Source organism: Parasteatoda tepidariorum, chromosome 2 (assembly GCF_982258835.1).
Source record: "Parasteatoda tepidariorum strain Cologne lab strain chromosome 2, Ptep-v5.0, whole genome shotgun sequence".
NCBI lineage: Eukaryota > Metazoa > Arthropoda > Arachnida > Araneae > Theridiidae > Parasteatoda > Parasteatoda tepidariorum.
The window spans coordinates 46,351,981-46,375,284 of record NC_141756.1 but is presented as its reverse complement, the minus strand read 5'-3'; the positions used below and the strand labels follow the sequence as shown (position 1 = coordinate 46,375,284).

General features: G+C 25.9%; 1 protein-coding gene across 3 annotated transcripts; it reads right to left on the bottom strand.

Annotated features, from left to right (window-relative positions):
- On the bottom strand, window positions 1-23,295 carry asun (integrator complex subunit 13 asun). Of its 3 annotated transcripts, none has more exons than XM_016069059.5 (18): window positions 23,157-23,295; window positions 22,295-22,524; window positions 22,043-22,117; window positions 19,784-19,983; window positions 18,031-18,111; window positions 16,416-16,506; window positions 15,964-16,092; window positions 14,569-14,653; window positions 13,651-13,749; window positions 12,187-12,276; window positions 10,712-10,890; window positions 10,519-10,600; window positions 8,891-8,976; window positions 7,503-7,660; window positions 5,427-5,684; window positions 3,943-4,164; window positions 1,132-1,179; window positions 1-157 (listed from the first exon to the last, which is right to left on the bottom strand). In XM_016069059.5, exons 2-17 carry the CDS (start codon window positions 22,514-22,516, stop codon window positions 1,161-1,163), a joined length of 2,076 nt encoding a protein of 691 aa, XP_015924545.2. In that variant the 5' UTR covers window positions 22,517-22,524; window positions 23,157-23,295; the 3' UTR covers window positions 1-157; window positions 1,132-1,160. The 3 variants fall into 3 exon arrangements, with proteins under 3 accessions (XP_015924545.2, XP_015924546.2, XP_015924548.2); XM_016069060.5 differs by lacking the exon at window positions 23,157-23,295 and adding an exon at window positions 22,842-23,092; XM_016069062.5 differs by lacking the exon at window positions 1,132-1,179.
- Window positions 23,296-23,304: the final 9 nt, after the last annotated feature.

The following is a 23,304-nucleotide window of genomic DNA, read 5'->3' as shown; positions in this document are numbered from 1 at the left end:
TAAAACAATGATAAATTTTATTCAAAACATTTTTTTACAAATTTAAACTGTACAAATAAAATAATGAACATAATGACAGATGAAGCTCGTGGCAGCTGAAAAGCAGAGTACTTTTATGGTATAATTCATGCTCTACAATCTGTGATACTATTTACCCCTGTAAAAAAAAAGTTAGTTGTATAAAGACATAAAGTGGGTGTCAAATAAATATATCTTCATTGTTAAAATTATTGGCTTACATTAAACTATTACATCGTTTAGTTTGCTTCATTCTAAATAATGGTGCTTCTAGTTCATAATTTTAAAGGTGGAAGAACACCAAAGACATTTATTGTTATTAAAATTATTTAAAGGACTTTGTTTATTAGCAAAAACTTTTTAATAATATTGAGAAACAGCGTTATATTTTTCAGGTTTTCTTCATAACTGGGTCAAATAAAATAGCTTTTACAAAATTATTTTACTGTTAATAAAATTTCAAACAACAATTAACAACAACAAATAACAATTTAAAAAAATTCAAAAACATTTAAGTTACTATGAGAAGTTGATATGTTTTCATAAAAATAAAAAAGTCGCAATGCAATTAATTTGCTCTAGCATTTACTTAATAACGATATTTTTTGTTATGCCTATTTTACAAAAATGCGAGAGAAAAAAATTCTTTTTACATTTTTTACGAAAATAATTGTAGTTAACATAAAATACATTAACTATTAAGTTTACATAAATATGGTAATGTATTTGCACACAAATGTTTTAATTACCATTAGAAAATTTTAACAGTTTGCAGATTTTATAGAAAATTGTTTGAAATACCAAACAACTAGAAAATGAAGCAAAAGAAGATAACAGAAGAAGTTAGAAAGTTGTGGGAGGGCTGCTAGGAATCTTTTCCCAATACAATTCAATTTTCAAACAGTTATTTTCTTTCTTTTTGGAAGATAACTATTTTGAAAAATTTAATAATTTCTAATAAATTCTTAAAATATTTCACATTGAGAGTTTCTAATAATTTTATAAAAAATTACAAAAATCAATTACGCCCTCATGAATTTTATTTTAAAAACTGAATAACTTTTATCCATGTTAATAGAGTCATGCACACATTTAATGTCAGAACTAAGTTACCTGACAAATATAGACTTTATTTCTAGATGTTAAGACCCATCACCATTCCTAAGGTACAAAAGAAAGATGAATGTAAGGAAAGAGATGTTAAAATACATAAGAATGAAAAAAGAAATAAAGTAAATTATGTAGACATCCATACTAAGAAAATAAGATATTTCACAATTTTTATTTTTTGCCAAGCTTAAAACAATTAATTTTAACAAGGCCCTTTCAAACATAGACATGGTGAGGAGAACATCTTTGAGTTGCAAACATTGAGTGCGAGATTTTTTTTCTTTAATCTTCCTAAGAAATATTTCTTACTTTAGAAAAAGTTATTTAATTTATTACAAATTTAAAAATAGTAAATCTAACAACAGATTTTATTCATGTTACGCCATTTATCAGTTGAAAAAGACTTATATATATGTAGTGCAAATAATTTTCAAAAACCCATTACATTAAACTCTTGATTATCCTTACAAAGACAAATATTACATGCATAAAAAATTATAGTTGATAAATGCTAGTTCTTATTCCTGTGGTATATTAATCAAAATGCAAAAATAAATAAATAAATAAAAATTTACACTGTAGAGTTTTGTTATTTTGTCTGAGAATTTTGTGCATTTCCTTCTGAATGTAACACCAATGAAGAATTGTACTTGGATGACTGACTAAAAGGATTATCAGCTTTTTCTTTAATAAACATAATAAAAAAACAAGTTACTCTTTACTGTCATTTAGAAAATTATACATGAATTTGCTTCACATAACAATGGAAATATTTCATATTACCAATTAATAATTGGTGCCAATTGCAACTGATAAAGAGCCACTGACTGATTTCAAAAGTGCATTGTAGCTTGTGGTGGTGGCTACAAACGCCTTATGAATTTATGAATTTGTCTTTCTCTGTAATGTTTTATTTAGTTTCTCAGGATTAGTTTCAGCAGTTTACTTATGTTTTTATTGTTATTTAAGAAATACTGACTTTTTCTCTGCTCTCATTAAAAATTTTATAAGATAGTCTTGAAACACATTTTAAGACAAACTTGATATAAAATGAACATAACATCTGAAAAATTAACTGAAACTATATCAACTTGATTCTCATTAGTTACACACAAAATCATTTTATTTCATGCTGTGTGTAACGATTTGTAAAGTCTTTAAATAAACTGTGATTTGCTCCTTTTTTGTTGTTGATATTTTCCCATGTTTGCAAATTTGAAACTGATAGTAAACCTTGATTTATGGTCAGATGTATTTGTATTGTGTATAACTAGTGAGAACCATTTTGCAATTACTGTTGGCAGATAGAGCAAAAAACTGAAGATAGTTTTTTAGTATTAGACTAAAAATGAAATTATATATTAAATTAAAAGACTAAATAAGGAATGCTACAAGAAAGTTGATTAAGAATGATAACATAGCAATTAATAATACTTTCCAGGGATTCAATGGAAATTCTAATTGAATGTAAGTCAGAATCAAGCTCTTAGGAGAATTCGGAATTGGAATTAGATTCCAATATATCAATAACTATTTTCACAGCTCAGAACATGATATTCTGATATTCAAGTCACAAAGATTTGAGACATATACTGGCAAAATTAATGAAGCTAAAATGAATTTTTTTATTTATAATTTATTTACCTAACGTTATTAGATTAAACAAAACACTTTTTAAGAATTTCCTCCCATCCAAGTAAAGGTTAAGTTTAATCAGAATCTATTAGCATAACGCTGTTGCTTGAGAATAACTTATGCTAGTCAGTCTAATTTCAGTGTAGAGTAAAATAAATTTAAAAAAAACTATTATCACAGTGTTTGTAGCAGTACTTATAATAGAATATTTTTTATCTATCAAAAACAACCTCTATTATCCTAATACTAGCAGAACTAATTATCAAAATTAACTAAGCATCAATAATAGTATGATGATTTTTTACACTTCCTTTGAACCAATCACTAACTTTTTTAATATTAACTGCGCTTTTTAGTACATAACTTTTTTTGTTATTTCAATTGCAATTGCAAATTAATTTTATAAGAACATGTCTGAAAGTCACATCTATAAGCAAAATAAACACTTGAGTTTCAGATAACTTTACAAATACTAATTCAGTGACAAAGTGATGCTATCCAAGTTGATTATTCAGCATCTAAAAAGTATTAAACATAAAGAATATGCAGAATCTTAAACGTAAAGGAATTACAGTTTTAGATACCCTAGCAACAACTAATTTGAAAAAAATCTTTTTCCGAACATATTTTTCAAACGAATTAATAATTTTTAAACGACTCTCAGGATCAGGCTAAAATGACTCCTTGTACTTGATGTCTAAATTTCAGAACCCTAGCACTAATGGTTCTGGAGTTATAAGATATTCCGAATTAAATTTCATGACAAGGACATACAAAATACTGTGTTAACACAAAAGTTAAAAAAAAACCTTTCACTTACAAAATGGTTTTTTTTCATCAATTCAACTTTGGCATCTTTTATGTCAAAACAGAAATCTTTGTTATAACAAAACATTCAATAAATGTTTCTTTTTTTAGAAAAACAATTTCTTCCCTGTAATTTAAGTTTCTTTTCAAATTTATCATTAAATATCTTTATACATAATAAACAGTATCCAGCCACTTGAACAAAACAGAATTTGAGAATTCATACAGGGAATATTCAAAATTTTCTAGCAACATAAAGAAGAAAGAACACTAAATATTTTGACAAAATAATTTTTTAAAGACTGCCCATAATAATGAAAATCTTTTGTAAGTAAGTCAAAAAATTCTTTAACTTCCACTTTATATACTTACCCATCAGATTTCATATTGGGGTACAATTTAGCAGGTCCATTACCATTAACCCGACCAACAAATTCAACAAAACGTTTTTCATGTTCAACAGTCAGTCTTTCAGTCCAGAGCGATAATAAAGATTTTGTAGCGGGTGTTTTCATAGCCTCAAGATTAAGTTTAATCTTTTTTATAGGTGGCACTTTATTAAAAGAATCACTTAAATTTTCATAAGCCCTAGACCTGAAATAGAAGTGAAAATTTATTTTATAACAGTTTAAAAATTTTATGAGTGTTACATAAAAAAATTAAGTGTAATATTTGATTACTAATTGAACACTTCATATTAACATTATTTAAACCTATAAATCTCCAATTTAATCTTGGAGAAAAAAGCTGAATTTTTTTTTCTGCTGATAGCAATGGTAATAATATAATTACATTAAAAAAGTTAAATAACCCATAAAATGAAAATAAAATGTCATATCGCAATGATCCAACAAATGAAGTTCAAAGATCAGGTGATGAAGATAAGCCTAAAAGTCAGTTTCTGTTGCCTTTAGGTCCAGTTGGTAATGGAAAAAAATGACAAAATATTTGGTAAGAATTGTAATCCACTACTTCAAGCTACAACCAATCAAATACATAAGACCAAAGTATGTGTAATTAAGAAAAGATGCAAGTGTGATGGTACTAATATTCATTTTGAAATTTTTATAATTGATTTTTTAGTTCAACAAAAATAAAATAAGACACAAATAAAAATTATTGCCTTTACCAACTTGAATTGTGAAATTATCTGCTAATTCAAAGTGCAAGGTTCATAAAAAAGAAAAAAAAAAAACAAAGTTGCAGAAGCATAAGTAACAATTTTTTTTAAATTTACTTTCACGAAAAAAGAACAAAAGTTGTGTGAGCATAAAAAACGAGTGCAAACATTAAGTTTTAACTAGTTAACATTTTTTTCATACACAATGGTATTTGCTTAGCCTATTGTGCTACTTTTTAATTCTTGTAACCTAATATGCATAAATTATGAGTAGCAAACAAGAGTATGAGAGTATTTGTAATTGAGATAAAATTTTTTTAAATACATGACTAAATTCTTTTTACTTAATATAATTGTTTTATCAAAAGAGAGTTAAGCATTGGATAGAGTCACAAATCTATCTGGCCATCTAGATTATTCCTAGCCAGATCATATATCGATTCTTAGTCAGAACTCTATCTGACAATCAAGATGAACCACCTTAAATCTCTCAAGTAGGGTGTAACTAATTCTAATGTGTAGATTGACACATTTGAGATCATCGATCGACAAAACATTACATATTTTAGTGAAATTATATCTAAATTTTATATGATTATATAACACTAATAATTTCTGTAAATTAGACTCAAAATTTTTAGTTACCACTTAAATGTCACACACATTTTAAAGTTATTCCAATCTTAAAAACATAAAAACAATTTTTTAATCAACTATTAGTTATCTTTAATTATACCTATCAGTATCTTTATGTTCGTCAATATCCATATCCTTTTCCTCTTTAATTTTGTCCAATTTTTTAATTGGAGAGTGAGAAGGACTCTGAGCTCCAAGTTGCGCTTTTACACTCGCTATTGAAGCTGAGCCTTCACCTTCTATGTTAGGCTTTCGGCATTCCAATAAGCATTCCAGTACACTTTGGTGCTCAGCTGTCAAACAATGACACCTGACATATGCTTCTAATTCATTCCACATAAGTCGATACAATTCTTCCCTATAAATAAAAATAATGAATTTGTAAAAACTGCTGAAATTGTAAAATCATAAAAATGTCTACTTACAAAATAAAGACCATATATATATAAAATCCTTTTATTTTATTTTATTATGCTAATCGGAACACTTTCTCACACTTTTAAATCACATCCTGTCTTTTAAATCTTTTTTGGCTCAAGTATGCATTAATTAAAAGCAAGATATTTTCCCATTTGCTTTTTGTGGGATTCGCGCGACCTATTTAATAAACCAATTACAATTACTAAGATTTCTCCTATGCCCTAAAATGAAACATTTTACGGATTTATTTTTCAAGATTTTCCCTAACTTAAAATAAGAAGCACAACTTTTTGTGGCCACTTTTATGACTGCTCTCTGTCTAATAATTAATAAATAAATTTTGTACCCTCCTTCCCTGCCTAAGACTGTTTTAATCCCTCCACTCAGTAACGACGTTATATATATATATATATATATATATAGTGCACTCCCAATTATCCGGGTTAATCACCGGGACAGGTCGCACAGACAATTGAAAAACACGGATAATCTGAAAACTCCTTTTTATTAAAGAAAAAATTAACATTAGTACAAAAAATATAAAAATTACTTACATTTGCATGCTGTATAACATCAAATTAGGAATTTAACATTTACTGCTTAAAAAAATGTGTAATGCGTCTTTGCTTCTGCTGCTTGTTCATCTCTTGCCGTATATTGACACAGATTTTACATACCGTAGTAACGTCACCGTAATCAAATCCTCGTTCTCCCACATAATCAATCTAATAAAGTTTCCACAGATTGTAGAGCAGTAGAATCAGGAATTGTATTTCCATCATTTATTACATCTTCTGCATCAGTACTATCATCACTATTTGATTTAACAACACAGTTAGTAACAATTTCCTCATCTGTTAAATACTGGAAGTCAAGCTCACATACATCACTTTGGAACGAATCATCTAAATTTTCCTCAAGAATTTCTAAACTACAATTTCTTTTCTTTGTTCAAAAATACTGTTATCATATTGTTCAATATAAGAAGATCAAGGGGTATGATCTTTCTCTATGATCGTGATGACGTAGACGATTTTACCTTTGACCATGCTGCTAATATACTGCATCCAATAATGAATATTGCTTTCAAAAAGTGTTATAACTTCATAACCTACTATTGCAGCGATTATTATCAATAAAAAATATTAGATTCATATTCTGTTAATAAATGGCGAGACTGATTTGACAAGATTTCTATTCATATCAACATATATTTTACATGCATGATAATCTTGAAAATGTTTCTCTTTAAAAACATTTTTTGTGACTTCGAAAGGAGCGCGGATTATCCGGTTTGTGGTTTATCCGGGCTCGGATAGCCCGGATAAACCATAAACCGGATAACCTGCACACGAATAATCGAGAGTATACGCTAAGTTTCCATTTTTGTGCAATATATAAATATATAATAGGAAAATGTGAATAAAAAAAAAGGTTCCCATAAATCCTTCTGTGCTGAAAATTCGTAAGTTTAACTACCAGCACATGATTTTGATTGAGATTCTTATGAACTTTCATCAATAATAGTTGGCAATTTATTTTATAAATAAATTAAGCATTATTTTTTTTATATTGACACAAGTATCATGTAGAATACAAAAGAAATGCATTGTCCTAAGAGATTTTCCAGGGCTAAAATCATTCAAGAAGAGTTTTTTTAATCACAGTTAACAATAAAAATTATGTCTTTACCAATGTTGTGTCATATTATTTTTAAAATATTTAAGAAACATCAGAAAAAAAGCTTAAGGCATACTTTTTAGGCCCTTTTCCCCTTGTTCCAACAGTTGGTACAGGCAGTGGAAGTCCCCTATTTTCATAGTCCACAAGATAATAAATTACTTTTTTACAGTTTGTGACCTCATTTTGATCAAGAGTTTCTTTGGTTATTAATTCCAGTAAAGGTGATATTTGCTGGAAATAAAGGAACATTATAAACCATAATTTGAAGGAGTTTTTTATAATAAAGATAACGAAATACTCTATTGGGTATGGAAAACAATTTAATTCACACTAAGGTATTTTTAGAAGACAAGAGTAGTTAGTTTTTTTTAAAAATTTATTTATTTATTTTACTTTAACACAAAAAGAACAGACTTGCTTTATCTCAGATCATATTATATAATTGTATCCTGGAATTGCAATTTTTAACTTTAAATGTAAAATGTGTGATCTTAGATTGTTTTAATTGCCTCCAAATTGTAGGATTCTCTTTAGGTAGTCTAGAAAACTACTTGGTATTTGACAATCTGTGATTGATATTCCAAAACCAACGACAAAAAAAGAAACTTGTAAAAATTTTACATACATATAACATTGACCACTTCAATTAATAACTGTAATAATGAAAAAACATTTCAATAACATTCTTACATACTTTACACTTACACATATCAATTCACATTTTTAATCCAATCAAGCTAATATATTGCACTGTACTTTTTCATCCTTGTACTAGTCTTAATGTATACACAATCTTACATTTCAATTGATGTGTGTTAATCATGCTTTATAATTAAATGCTAAGAATTTTGAAGTATGTTTCTTAATTTTTGCTTCTTTTATAATATTGATAATGGTAATGATCTTTTCACAATATGGGTAATAATCTTTTCACAACACAAATTAAGTTGGATTTTAAAATTTAACTAATATAAATCATATTTTAATTTATTACTGTGATGCAATAAAGTGTCAAACAGCAATTTATCTGAATCTTAATTTCGTGAGAAAAAAAAATCTAGATTTTTTTTATAAACTCAAAACGGTTTATTTTATAACACCTTTATAAATCATACCCATTAAATAATCTCAAGAAATTAAAGCAGTAAGATATTACTAGATTAAAAGCTTCATTCACTTCAAAAATATACAAATAAGAAATAACGGTAGGACATGTTTAAAGCACTCAAAAATAGGTGCTCATTTTCAAGACTTGCCATGTGAGAATGAAAAGAAACAAAGGTAATTTGATACATACATATATATAACAAATGCATGCAATATTTTATGGAATACATTTTCCTGAATAGTAACATTTTAAACTTTACAGAGCTTGCAGGTTTTGATAAAGTTTAAAGAGTAATCATGAATAAAAAACTTAAATATTTATTTAAAAAAATAATTAAATATTTTTTTACATACTGGCACTGTGTTAGCCATATTGAATATGGTAGTATGGCCAATGACAATAGGCCAATATTGTGTGAGTCTTGCTAATTTCTTTTTTGCTATAAAATAAATAAATAAATAAATACATTAGTAATAGAAAAAAATCATTTCAAAGTAGGTAAAAATGTATAATGAGGCTTAAATAAGTTTAAAAATCATTTCAGATTAAGGAATATAGATTATGAATATGTAGATAAAGAGATAAGAACGGGGAAGTCCAATTAATAAAATAACAAATAATCCAATTGTGCTATTTAATATATTAAGATAAAAGTTCTATTTCTGCTCACTAGACAATTGGAATGACATTACATTTATGTTATGTACACATAAATAATTAAATATACCACAATATACAAATACACTGTAATTAATTTAAGTAAATACTCATCAGTTGCCTCTCATCAAAATTTAAGACCAAAACAGAAGCTATTATCATTTTAATAATATTAACTATTATCAGCTGAAATAGCCAATTATGGCAATAAAACTTGAAAAGATAAACTAATTAACAAAAAATTTACAAAGGGTACAACCAAATCAATTATTTTTATCTGAACAAGTTTGGTAATAACAATTTTTAAATAAAGAAAAACGAAAATTTTATAGTAAAGAGGCAAACCATTAAAAAATAATAAAAGAAAGACATGAGTCATTTATTAATAGTAGATCATTTCTTTGTAAATGAATTTCAATAAAAAAAGCTATCTATTTAAGTTTGAAATTTTTTGCAGTACTAATAATGATTATTTAGTGCGATCCATTTGTGTAAATTTCATACAATTATTGGGGTTACTTTACTTTTAAAAAGAAAGAAATCATAAAATGTATATGCAATTAAGCAAAATAATGCATATTTTAAAAATATAGAGTTATAATACTTTTACAATGAGGGACAATAGAATAAGAATAACAGCAGAAGACCAATAGCAAAAGAAAGTAATTATTTTATTTGTGTATATTTGTATTTAAAGAGAAACATTTGTGAAGCAGATTTCTAATAAATGTCCATAAAAAATTAATTTTTTTAACTTCACATCATTTTCTTCTAAATATCACAAATTTTAGACAATTTGAAATATTTAGAAATTAAGATATATAATAATATATGCAAAATTAAGTGCAAAATACAATTAATAAATATTTTAAGTATTTAAAAAAAACAATGATATCAACAAACAAAATAGTTTATAGATAAGAAAAATTTTAAAGAGAAAACTATTAAAATGCAGAAACAGCTTTAAATACAAATACCATACAATTTAATTACTCGAAAACTAATATGTAATTTTTAAAAAATGAGACATCTTGCTAATTTTTAAACAAAAAAGTACATCTCTTAACAGTACAAATATATTAACTAAAATACTTTAGTTGAATACTATTACTCTCTTATATTTAAATTTATATAATCTAAAAGGTCTATTTTTCATACTAAATTTAAAATCTAATTCATCAAAAACTAGCTGATATGAGGTATTTCATAATTAAGTAACAGGAAATTAAAAATCAATAAAATATTATTTATTCAATATTATCGCTAAAAACTCACTTAAACAATTAAAGTAGTAAACAATTTAAAAAAAATAATATTAATTTACCTTTGTCTAAAGGATTTTCAATTCTATCTGGCTGAGGTTCAAATGGTACAAGTCTATTTTGTTTCATGAAATCTCCAAAATCCTAATTCAAAATATAAAAATTATAGAATTTGAAAGAGAAAACAATACAAAATCATATATATATGATTTTATTGTATATGATTAAAATTCATAAAATCTTTGTCAAACATACATTTATTCTGTAATCAGTCACTCTACCACCACATCCTTCACTTATTGATGGAGGGTCCTCCAATATTGATCGTCCTGTACCAAGAGTATGAATGAATATTTCTCCTCCATGACTGGCAAGCATATGTGACAATACCTTGGAGCCAGATTTTCGAGGCATTTCCAGCATTACTGCTCGTCCTAAAGTACAGTTTTAAAGCACTCAATAATACTAAAATAACTAAACAGTATTGACTTATAAAAGTAAGTTTTATTATAAGGTATTAATATAAATTACATTACAAGGAAATAATTAAAAGTAATAATTTATTAGGGAAATAACAAAGCTAAAAGATAAATTACAACAAATTTTTTTATCATTAAATTGATTGTCCATAAGTTAACCATTCTGCTTATAAGCAAATTGTTATTGCTTCTTTTTTCTATATACTATAAAAATGCTAAGATTAAATGATCAGAAAAATGTAGTTTTACTTCTAACAATTTGGACAGTTTAAGATGGAAGTCGTTAAAAAACAAGTTTCTTTAAGGAATTTTGCAATGATTGTGATAATCTTAACTCAATACATTTTTTTATCCTATTGTACTCATTGTTAATCTTCATTTAATCATGTTACAAATACAAAAATTTTAAACATTCATTCTTATATAATACAATATTTATAATGTAATATTTAAATTATCCATAACTTGCTGTAATCACAAATTAAAAAAATCATTCAAATTGATTTTTTTAAAACTACATGAATGTAGTTTTTGCAGCACATAGAATTTCTAATAAATAATTCCTTTCACAAAATGGTTGAATTTTGAAAAACTTTTTTGCTTGTGAGGTGTTTTAAACTTTTACATTTTTATGAAAATCAATTCAATATTTTGGTGCAATAATCTTAAAAGGATAAACTATCAAAAGATTCTATAAATTTTTTTCTCATTTTTTTTTGTTGAAAATTTTGCTGTGTTGTTCTCTCTTAAGAAATCAAACATGTGGTGATACTTTTCTTTACTTTAAAAGTCGTTTTTCCTTATAAATGTTCAGTTCACTACCGACAAGTAAAATTAAGTTATCAACAGTAATAACTAACAACAGCACAGTGATAAAGACATTGAGCTGCCATTGGGAAAGACTAAAATTCTATCTCACGTGGCCCCCTAAAATCCAGCCAGCATTGAATCAATGATTATTAGCCTAACTAGGAAATAAAGGCAGCCAGTCTGCAATTCTGTCCACATTGCTATTGTGCTGTTCGTTTCGAAATTGTGAAACCTTAACCTTAATGATCATCTTGGCTTGACGAAGTACTTTTTTTTTCATTACTACTAGTAAGTTTTTTAAAAATAATATTGATTACATTATGTTACTAAATTTTCTAACTATTTAATAGAAGAAGTATTCAGAATTAAGATGTTTTAAGCTGAATATTTGAAAGAAAATTTTTTTAAATGTAAAATAGTAACACTTAATAAAAACATTACCATTTAAAAGAAAATTGGTTAAGCAAGATGATGGTCTGTTATTCACATCAACTGGTGTGATTCGAAAAGAAGACGTACAGTAATGCAATTCTGTTAAAATAAACGAAAGTAATAAAGCATTAGCAAAAAGTGTATAACATATAAGAACAGCAAAAAATATGAATAAAAAAACACGAATAAAAACCCTTAATTTTTGATCAAATAAATGAACTTGTGCAATCCAAAGTAATAAAAATACAGTTGAGTTAAGAATATTCAACTGCATTTAATTTGCTTTCAGGTCTAACACGTAGTATTTATTTTATTCTTACGAACATTATTTACTTTGCAGAAAGATCCTGTTCCAGATAATTATTCAAGACTAAAGTAAACAAGAGGAAATGTGATAAAGGCTCATTTCATTCTAAAAGAAAATATTAAACGTAAAATATAATTTACATTAGAAAAAGATGCATTTCTAAACAATTATTCAAACTAAATTGAAGAAGAGGAAATGTAATAAAAGCTTATTTCATTAAAAAAAAAAAATACTTTAGCATAATTACTTATCTCTTTTGTATAAATTCCTATTATCCAAAAGATCTATTTAAGACAGTTTACAAATCTTATGTAACAGGAAATTAAGAATCAATAAAACGTTATTTATACAATATTATTACTTAAATTGCACACTAAATACTTTTAATTGCTCACTAAAAACTGTATGCATGCTCCTTCTAGTGTATAAATCAAGTTAAAAGCAAAATTAAAATTTTTAATAAAACTTTCAGGTAAAGTCAAAAATAAAAATAGTAAAAATTTTACAAAAAGCTGAAAATAAGAATAGATTGCAAAAGCTTTACAATAAAATAAAGTTGTAAATACACATTTCAACAAAATTTAACCATAGAAATCATGTCTCTTTACTAGCTAAAACAATAACTTTTGCAGATTTAGACTTAAAACAAAACTGTAACATAGAAAATTAAGGAAACAAATATGTCTCTAATAAAATAAAATACAGCATATTTAAAAAATTAATTAAATAAATACTTATTTATGTTAATTGCACCTATTGACTAAACAAAATTTTACAGAAAATTTATCATCAAAGTGAATGCTACTTATTTAATAGCAACATAGTAACAAAAATTGTTTCTCATAAAAAGGAAATCTCATGTGATTTGTTCATAATACAATGGAACACAACTTTCTACTCTTCAAAAGCAATTTCAACAAGAGAATTGAAAAAACTTTTTTTTAAATGGTGTGTTATTTTATATTCATGTTTTAACATTTTCATAGATCTTGGAATAAATGTGGCATTTTAACAAACTTAAAAGCAAAATAAAAAAATTAGAATACTCATAATTTATCGTTCATTCCATACTATCAGGCAATAAAAAAAATTCTAAGACAGGCAGAGTATTTTATTGGATATTTAACAAAAAAAAAAACAGACTGAATTAATAAAAGTTTACTCACCAACAGAACTAGATCTCGGAGTACACCATTTTAAAGTCACTGTTTCATATAATTGTCCTTCTTTAACAGCAGTTTGTATACCTTCTGTGTTACCAACACCTATGTAGATAAAAGATGTCATTAACTTTAAAAGAAGTTGGAAAAAAAAGTGAGCAAAAAAAATTTTCAAAATGCAAACAGGCATACAAATTTTAGCCAGAGCAACAATATTGACAGAAATTTTTTTACATACACGGTAGTCTCGATAATTCAAGGTGAACAGGACCGAGCCTACCTTGAACTTTCAAAAAATCGAGTTATCAAAAAATTTTAAATTAATAAATATTGAAATAAATGGGAACAAAGCAATTTTTAAAATTTTAGTATTTAATTGAAAAGCATATTATATTTAAAAAAATTCCTTTCATTATGGGATCAGAGTACATATACTACATTAAATCAAGCTACAAATTTAATATTTCTTATAATACTGTAGCAGATAAATTATACTTTAAAATAATTGTCTAATGTTTCTTGTTTAAACACACTATTCACAAGTTTCAGTGTTTATCACATAATATTTTTTAATAAGGTTTTTCAACATTCAGTCATAGTAATCGTCATAAAATCAATCTTAGTAATCATTCCACAGGTTGTGTGTGGGTTAGGCATTATTTGGGAGCAAAACTGACTTTTTTTCACTAGCTCGGATTTATGGAAAACTGAAACAACCGAGACTCGAATTATCAAGACTCTACTGTAATTCAAAAATTAGTAAGTAACAAAATAAATAAGGTTTTTAAAAAGTTTTCTCATAAAATGGTGAAAATAGGAAATTGTTTCTTGTCAAAAACTGTCACTTCTGATCTGTAATTTATTCTTGAAATATTAAATATTAACAAAATTAGGTAGCTAATGAATCAAAAAGTATTTTATGACCTGTTTTAAAAACTTCATTATGAGCAGATGCTGGATGGAGTAATTCTACATCATAATTTGCAGAGGAACTTGCATTTTGTTCTTCCTACAAACAAAAAGCAATATGTATCATATAAAAAAATATGTATCATAACAGATTTATTCACTTGCATACAAAGTAAAGTACATTACACTAGCACATTTGCATATAATTGCACACAAAGAGTCATTGATATATATGCTGGACATATGATGGCAACAGCTGATGTAAATATAATGGCCTCATAAAAATAAAATTGTAATGCAGAGACAACAAAAAATATTTATCGCAAATTATAAAAATAAGAAAGAAAGAAAAGTTCATATAAATAATTTCATTATTCATTTAAAACTTATTTTTTTCTTTTTAATCCAATAAAATTTCACGATAGCAGATTTAAGAAATATTTCACTATTTTTTTTATTTATTAATTAATATGAATTAAGCATGAAAAAATCATTGTCAAAGCATGAAAAGTTGTGTTCAGTCCTAAATGTAATAGTGAAAAATAGACAAGCATACCTGTCAGGATACAAAAGATAAAAAAAAAATATTACACACAAAATTGGAAACATATTTATTGAATTTCAAATAACAAGTAAACAATACCAGAGTAAAATATAAAAAATAAATAATTTTAAAGTAACATTAATATATTGAAGTTTGCATAGGTAAGCAAATATTACATTTTTATGATATTTTTCGAATTGTATAAAGTTTTTAATTTTAAACATGAATATTATATTGAAAATAAACTATTATAGAAGCCAAAAAATCAGTTCTTAACTGATTCTTAAACTTATTCTCCATCATCCAGTTATTAAACCACTAGATAAATAACAGTCTAACTTCAAACAATTTACAAAAAAAATTTTAAAAATATTGAATCTTATTATAAAATTTTTTATTTGATATTTTCAAAATTAAAAAAAAAAACTTAAACATTTTTGAAAACAGATAAGACTCAAGTAACAGAATACAATTTAAAAACCTGGAAATTCATTAATTATAAAATAATTATTAAAGCTGGCAAAACAAATTTTCCTTCAACCATGCAAAGCTTTAATTTTTAGTTTTATTTTATTTTTAAATTGTTCTCCTTATCTCATTTATTGTACATTCTTTACATACTGCTAATTAATAGATCTTTGAATCCATGTATCATGTTCTGCAGTAACTAATTTTTTTCTTTTTTAACTTAAATCCTGCATTAAGGGACCTTATCAATCAAACCTCCTAACAAAAATGACAATATAAAGTAAATTTTTCAACAAATTAATTTTGTTAGAAAGAACTACCTTTGTATCTTATAATTACTATTTAAAAAATAACCAACTTCAAAATAGAGCTACAACAATTTATTACTAAGAAATTACCTTCATGGGTATTCCTGTAACAGTTGTTGAAGCCAAATTGTAATGCTGCTGAACTAATAGGCCAAGTTTAGCTGCTAAGTGACGACCTGATTTTACACAGTGAAGTTCTGTGCTGAGTAAAGGTGAAACCTGTAAAAATACACATCTAGTATCAAATATAAATGATTAAAAGTCTAATCCTTAAAAACTTATTAAAAAATATAAAATTTCAATAAAATCTTATTCAATTTAAATGCCTATCTGTAACAAAAACCACTAAAACAATATAAATGGCCATTATAATAAAGCAAGTGCCTGAAATAAGAGAGTTCAAATGCTAAGTTACAAAATTAAAAGAGATAACAGTTTTAATGAAGTTATTATTTTAATCCAGCTTTAATTTTTTGATTTGTTAAAATAGATATGAATTCATTAGAGTGAAGCTCCGGGCAATTTTTTTTAATACCACTTACCATCTTTTTTGTCAGATGTGTTATACAACTTTCCTTGTTAACAGGATAAACATGAACCATAACCAATTCACAATGTTGAATAGTCATCAAGCTAAAGATACAAGAGGGGAATTATAATTATGAATTTGTTATTAAAAAAAGTATAAGTTATTCAAAGAACAGTAGTAATAATAGCTTGAAAAAAAAAATTAGAAAAGTATTTTGTTATTCTTTTAATGGCATTTAGTTGTTTATTCTTTTATTGGTATTTAGTTGTTTATTCTTTTATTTCCTTTGCAAAAATAAGAGTAGTAGTAATACTTTATATAAATCGCACAAGAGCTGCACAATGGATAATTATACTCCATTGCAATGATAATTATACTTCATCCAGGATTTAAGTAATCATTTGCAAAAGCATTTAGTTCTGTTTTATTTAGTTATCAAATTATATAAATATGTTTTCAAAACACTATAAAAGCTATAAAAAGTTAAACTCGTGGGACAGAAATTTAATTTGTGCTAACTTTTACGATATATCTCATAGAATTATTAAAAAAAGGTTATAGTTTTGTGGTCTTACTGGAATCCAAGACTTGGCGACAATAAATAAGGTGAACATTTATTGTCGAATGGGACATAACTATTTGACAGTGCAAGATCATTGTATTTGATTGGACCATTAAGAATGGCGCATTTTATGCTGACATGCCTTTAAATCAAAGGAGAGATAAAGAATATTTTTAATTTTGTTTCTCTCTGGAAGAAAATTGTAAGCAAGAAACAATATTTATTATTCTTTTATTAGTTTCTTTAAATGTTAACAGCTACAAAATGTCAAATGTTAACAAAACGATAGTTTTTAATCAATAAGTTTTATTTTTTTCATTTCACATGATTTAAGAGAGCAAGCAAAATGAAGGCTGTGCAACGTCGTTTTAAGTGTTGGTGACATTGATAAACGCTCACACTGGGAGCTCAGCATCCATTTGGCTTGCACTTAGAACTTGCACCCTTTGACAACCTAATGAACTGTGTGTAAAGTTGAACATTTTATGGTAGAATGGTTTCACAAGGACTGATACCATTGGGCATGGGCCCTTAGTCCATTCTCAAACTATGTTCACCCACCCACTCACTATCCGCTAAGTAATGCTTGACTTTGGTGATCTACTGAGAACCATGTCATATGATCAGCCCATTGTGGGACAACTACATTAAAAAACAGTCTATACACATTAAAGTTGTATGTTTAAAAAATATGAAAAATTTTTCAGAGTACCAAAAAATGATCTTAACATAGATAATCTGAAAATTTGGAACTTTAACCCTGCATAAGTAAAGAGGAAAAAAATTATTAATAAGGGAAAATGGGAAAAATTATTAAAAATTATTAATAAGAGAAAATATAAAAAATTATTAATAAGGGAATAATGGGGGGGGGGTAAGTAAAAGTTAGTACTTTAAATATTGAGGGTGTTTAGCATTAATTAAATAATTGTAAGTAATAAAAAGGACAAGCAAATAAAAAATAAGAAATTGCTTAATACATTTGATAAAAATTGAAAACATATATAACAGCAATATTAAGAAAAAACTTATATAATAGCATCTAATAATTTGCAAAAAATCTTACCTATCAGAACTAGCAGCCAACTTGTTATGTTCCACAAGAGCATCATGGTAACACTCTAATAGGGAATTAACTTCTAAATCACTGAAATACAAGTTTAGATGATTTGAAAAGGCAATCAAAAAAAGGAAATATACAATGCAGCATACAATTATTTTTAAAAGTTAAAACTAAGTATCTTAAAATAAAAAAAACAGATATTATAGATTAAATATAAATAAATAATTTTTTTTGATAATCATGGGAATTAGCATTGTAATTAAATTATAGTAATTCAAATGCATGATAAAAAATTAAGTGGTTATACAGTGCTTAATAGCTTTCGTTTAATAATACAATAAACAATGCACATTTGTTTCCTCATAGTATATTTGAAGAAAAAAATATTTTTCTAATATTCGAGTCATAAATTAAATGAACATTCATTCACAATGAAAAACCAAAAAGCATATGTATTTTTTTTAAAAATCGAATGACTAAGAATTGAGACATAGTATTTAAAAGTAATTGCTCAATAATGTACAAATAATTGCTCAATTCATGTTACTAATTTGCAATCAGCATCAGAATGCATTACAATAACCTAAGTTTTATGACTAATTTTTGTTGTTCCTTAAGGGGCATAATATAATATAAAGAATTATATTTAACATATTAAAACTTTTTTTCCTTCTAAGTATAGAAAAAGTGAATTTCAAAAATGTAAGAACATATTTGTTTAAGAAAAAGAAAAAATACTTTATTAAAATATTGGAAGTTGGCACATATTGCACTTGAAATCATTGGTAGTTTTGAACTAAAACTGTGAACTAATAAGCCTGTTTCTGAAAAGGACACAATACATACTTTTGGGTAAACCATGTTAAATATTGACTTGAAAACATTTTCATGTTTTTAATTTTAAACTTTAATTCATATGAGATGAACTCAAATTTCTTTAATCATTTATTACTAAAAGGAAAAAAAATTAATAAGTCAAATTTTTTTTGCAATGTTACCTAAATATCAAACTTAATGTTAAACACACAGGTAAACAGGTTGTTCTTTTGCCTGTTTGTACAAACAGGTTGTACTTTTTCAATCTTTTTCTATAGCTTACAAGTAAATTAAGTTTACAGTGCATTTAAAGTTTTTAACAGATTACTTATATTACAATTATTAAAAATGTAAGTAATGTTTTTTTTTTTTTTTTTACATGTAAATATTGGAAAATATTTAAATATTTTGAAAATTTGGTTGGTTACAGAAGAAAAAATATTAATTTCCCAAATAATATAAAAGGAAAAAACGAAGTTAGTGTGGCTTTAAATTTTGAGCAGACAGTTATAAAAAGTTTTAAAACATTACTCTGAACAGCTATTTCATCCAATACGGCTAATTTCATTCAACAAAAATTAATATAAAGAAAAAACTTAAAAAGTTTCTGAGAGTTTGTACAATATGGGACCTTAACCCACTGGCGGTTAAGGAAATGGGCAAAATTGGGAGAATGTTTCTCCCCTACACACAGTTCCCCTATCAGTTAACATGGGAAAACCGGTTTTGCTATGCAGAGAAGACTGCAGGTTAAAATGCGACTTTTTACGTGCAGAACCGTCAGTGGGTTAAGCAGATTAATAGAAAACTGTATTCATGGCTAAGCCAGAGGTGTGACTGATCAATAACAGATCTAAGAATCTAGTAGTTCTGATAGATATTTCAAACCAGGATATAAGCCAGGAAACAAAATATACATTAACTTGCAAAATAAAAATACCTTTTTACATTAGTGAAACAAATAACTCTGCCTTTATTAAGAACTTTGGCAGCATTTTCTGTTAGAGATGTGCGTTTCTCATGCTGAATTTCACTACATTCACATAAAGCCTCAATAGCAGCATTCAAACCATGCATTATACTGCTATCTTTGCTTGCCATACTCTGAGGAGGTCCAACTTGAGCAAGTGCTGCCATTAACTAAGTAAAACATAAATTTCAAAATCATATTCAACACAATTTGACATAAATCTTAGAAATAAATAAAAAAAATTAACAATAATTTAAGAGAAAACTTTGTAAATATGGTATTCAATAGCAAAATAAATAATAATACTTTAAAAATTAAATACACTTTGTATATTGAGATATGTTTAGAGACTTATTTAAGAGAATAAGAGTTCTGAATAAGTTCACATTTATGCACGGTAATAAGGAAAAAAAATTAGTATACATATAAATTATCTTATGACAAAGAAATTTCTTGAGAATACCATAACATTATTTATTAAACTAATTAATACTGTTAAAATTTAAAATGGTCAGTTATAAGTCAGATTCCTGAGAATTGCTAGTAAAAATGCAATCCTTAGATAAATTGGACAATTACATTATATGGTAGAGATAATAAAAGGAAAAAGTTGATTAAAATAACAAAATTATGCATATATTCCAGTAAAAAAAATTTAATTCTTAAAACTTCAATTAATTTATGAAATAATTTACAAATAACTAACATCTGTAATAAAACTTGTCAACTAATTAAATTTTTTCTAATTAAAGTGTTGACTAAAGCATTGAAAAGCCATATAACTAATTTATTACTTTTAACAAAGTTAATTTTAAAAATTTAAGATTAGGATAAGGATGTTCACAAGTATGAAAGCATTTTTTAACAAGAGACACACTTTCAAACCCACACTTATAGCATGAATAATAAAAAACAATAACATAATATTCTACCCACTAAAAATATTTAATTAACCATTAAAAATATTTAAAATAGTAAACCAAAATTAACACAAATAATCTAAACAAAAAAACAACATATTTTGAAAGTTTTATTGAAATAACACAGTAGCAATGCATATAAGCTCAGTTTCTTGATATTTACTTCTTTCCTTATTCTAGGTATAAAGTAGAAAACACTAACTGGAATATAAGAACTCCAAAACAATTTCTGTTGAAAAAATTTAGAAATTTTTAATTAAGCTAGAAACCATAGTTAATCATAATTTTTAAGAAATAAAAACCAAGTCATACCAAGGAATCCTTAAAAACGAAGTCAAAGTTTTGTATATAATAACCTATAATATACTTTGTTATATAATAACCCTGGAGAAAAAAAAAAATCTTTTGAAAATCTCGGTAGAAAAGAAAACCAAAATTTTTTCATTATTCTTTATTTTTCATTTTTCCCAAATAAAAACAGGAAAATCAAAGATTTATTTTCCCTCTGATGCGCGAAAAAGACATCTTTTGAAGATAATTATAGGGAAGAAAAAAATCCTTTGAACATTTCTGTAGAAAAGAAATTTTTTACTTCATTATTCTTCATTTTTCATTCTTCTCAAACAAGAATAGAAAAATTATGAACATTTCTTTCTCCTCCCAATGCGCGAAAAAGGTATCTTTGAAATATAATGTTAGAGAAGAAAAAAATTTCAATAATTTCTGCAGAGAAGAAAACCAAACATTTTGTTTCCTAGAGGAAAATTCTTTCTGCAAGAACTCTGTAATGTTCTATGACAATCTTGCTGTGTTGCGGTGATTCTGCCACGTGGAGTCGTAATACTGTAATAGATGTAGTAAGATTTTAATAACCTCATTGAAATTTTTACCAATAAACTAAAAAAAACGATCGAAGCATCACTTGAATTTGTGATGAAATTGGCAACAAAAAAGCAAGTAAAAAAGAGATTACTTAAATTTGAAATTTGAGCATCGTAATATCGTATTAATAATAGTGAGTTTTTTAAAACCATGTAGAATTTCATAGCAATAATTGTTGAAAAATCAATTGAAAAATAATGTAGATTTATTACAGAATCTGAGCACATCAGAAATTGATGACTCAAATGCAAACTTTAAAATTTTCGAATTTTTTTTTTTTAACTTTTCAAAATAAACTTTTTTTATTGTATGCAGAAGCTCTTACAGGCTGCATGTAGCCTGCGGGCAGCAAGGTGTGCATCACTAACTTAAGAGTATTTGTACAATAAAATACTTTACAAAAATAAATTACACTAATAATACTTACATGAGTTAAACTTTGCTGATTTTGTGACCAACTACTAAGCGTTAAAGAAGATCCATCACTTACAACAAAACGTATCTGTAAAGAATTTTAATATTTCAAAAGAACATTTAATAATAAAACAGAAACACATTAACAACTTTTTTTGTAATATTCATTGCATTTATTATGTATGCAATTATCAATAAAATTTCATTCAAAAATTTTTCATTATGATTAAAAAATCAAAATTGCTTTTTTTTTTTATGAACTTACTAATTTATCAGTCGGGAAGATGTCCCATACTATTCTACAATATTCAATTGCTGCTTCAACTGAACATGTCCATAATGATTTAGACAGAGGTGCTAATGGTGTAATTCCAGGTTGTCTAGTCTTGGTGAATATGTCAAACTCCATATTTTGTTGGCATGAGCCCATAAAGTTGGGACCATGGTCTAATACAAATACAGTCTTGTGACTAACTGGATATGCCATCTTTTAATCTAAAAAGATTAATATACAACAATTTCAGCAATTATTTACCCATTGACTACTTATAATTGCAACTAAATAAAAATGAAATGAAATAAGATAAAAATGAAAAATCAATGAAGAATTTTCCAGACGGCTATTGATGAAAGGTATAGCAATGCATTTGCTGAAAGACTTAAATCTTCAGTGATTAGTAAAGTTATTTTAATGAAAAGAATTGAATAATTATAGTCAATAAATATTAAAAGTATAAAATTTTAAAAATAGAATTAATGTTAATTTAAATTTAATAAGGATACTTATATTCATAGACTAATTTTCTAATTACATTTTTCTTTCTTAAATGGAATCTTTTCACTTATAATCTTTTCAGTAGCTGAAAGACTAATTTTAAAATAACGCACATCATTATTAAACAACAAATTTAAAATTTTGAAAAGAAAATATTGCTACTACTTGCAAGTTAAAATGTTTATTGAATAATTAAGAAATGGAATGAATAAGAAATGGAATAAATAGTAAGACATAACATAATCTTGTGAATGAACTTCTCTCATATATAAAGAAAACAAATAGATCAATTGCAGACATCGATAATGATAATTATTAGAGTGAAACGAATAGTAAAAATAAAAATCGATACCGTATATTTAATTGATGAAAGCTGATGGTTAAAAGAGAGGCATAATATTTTAATTTTATTCAAGCTCAGTTTCCGACTTCATTTGTTATTGTTTATTTCAGATTCAGTGGGTGACCGGCGCAATATACAAGTTTAAAAAGCCGTTCCA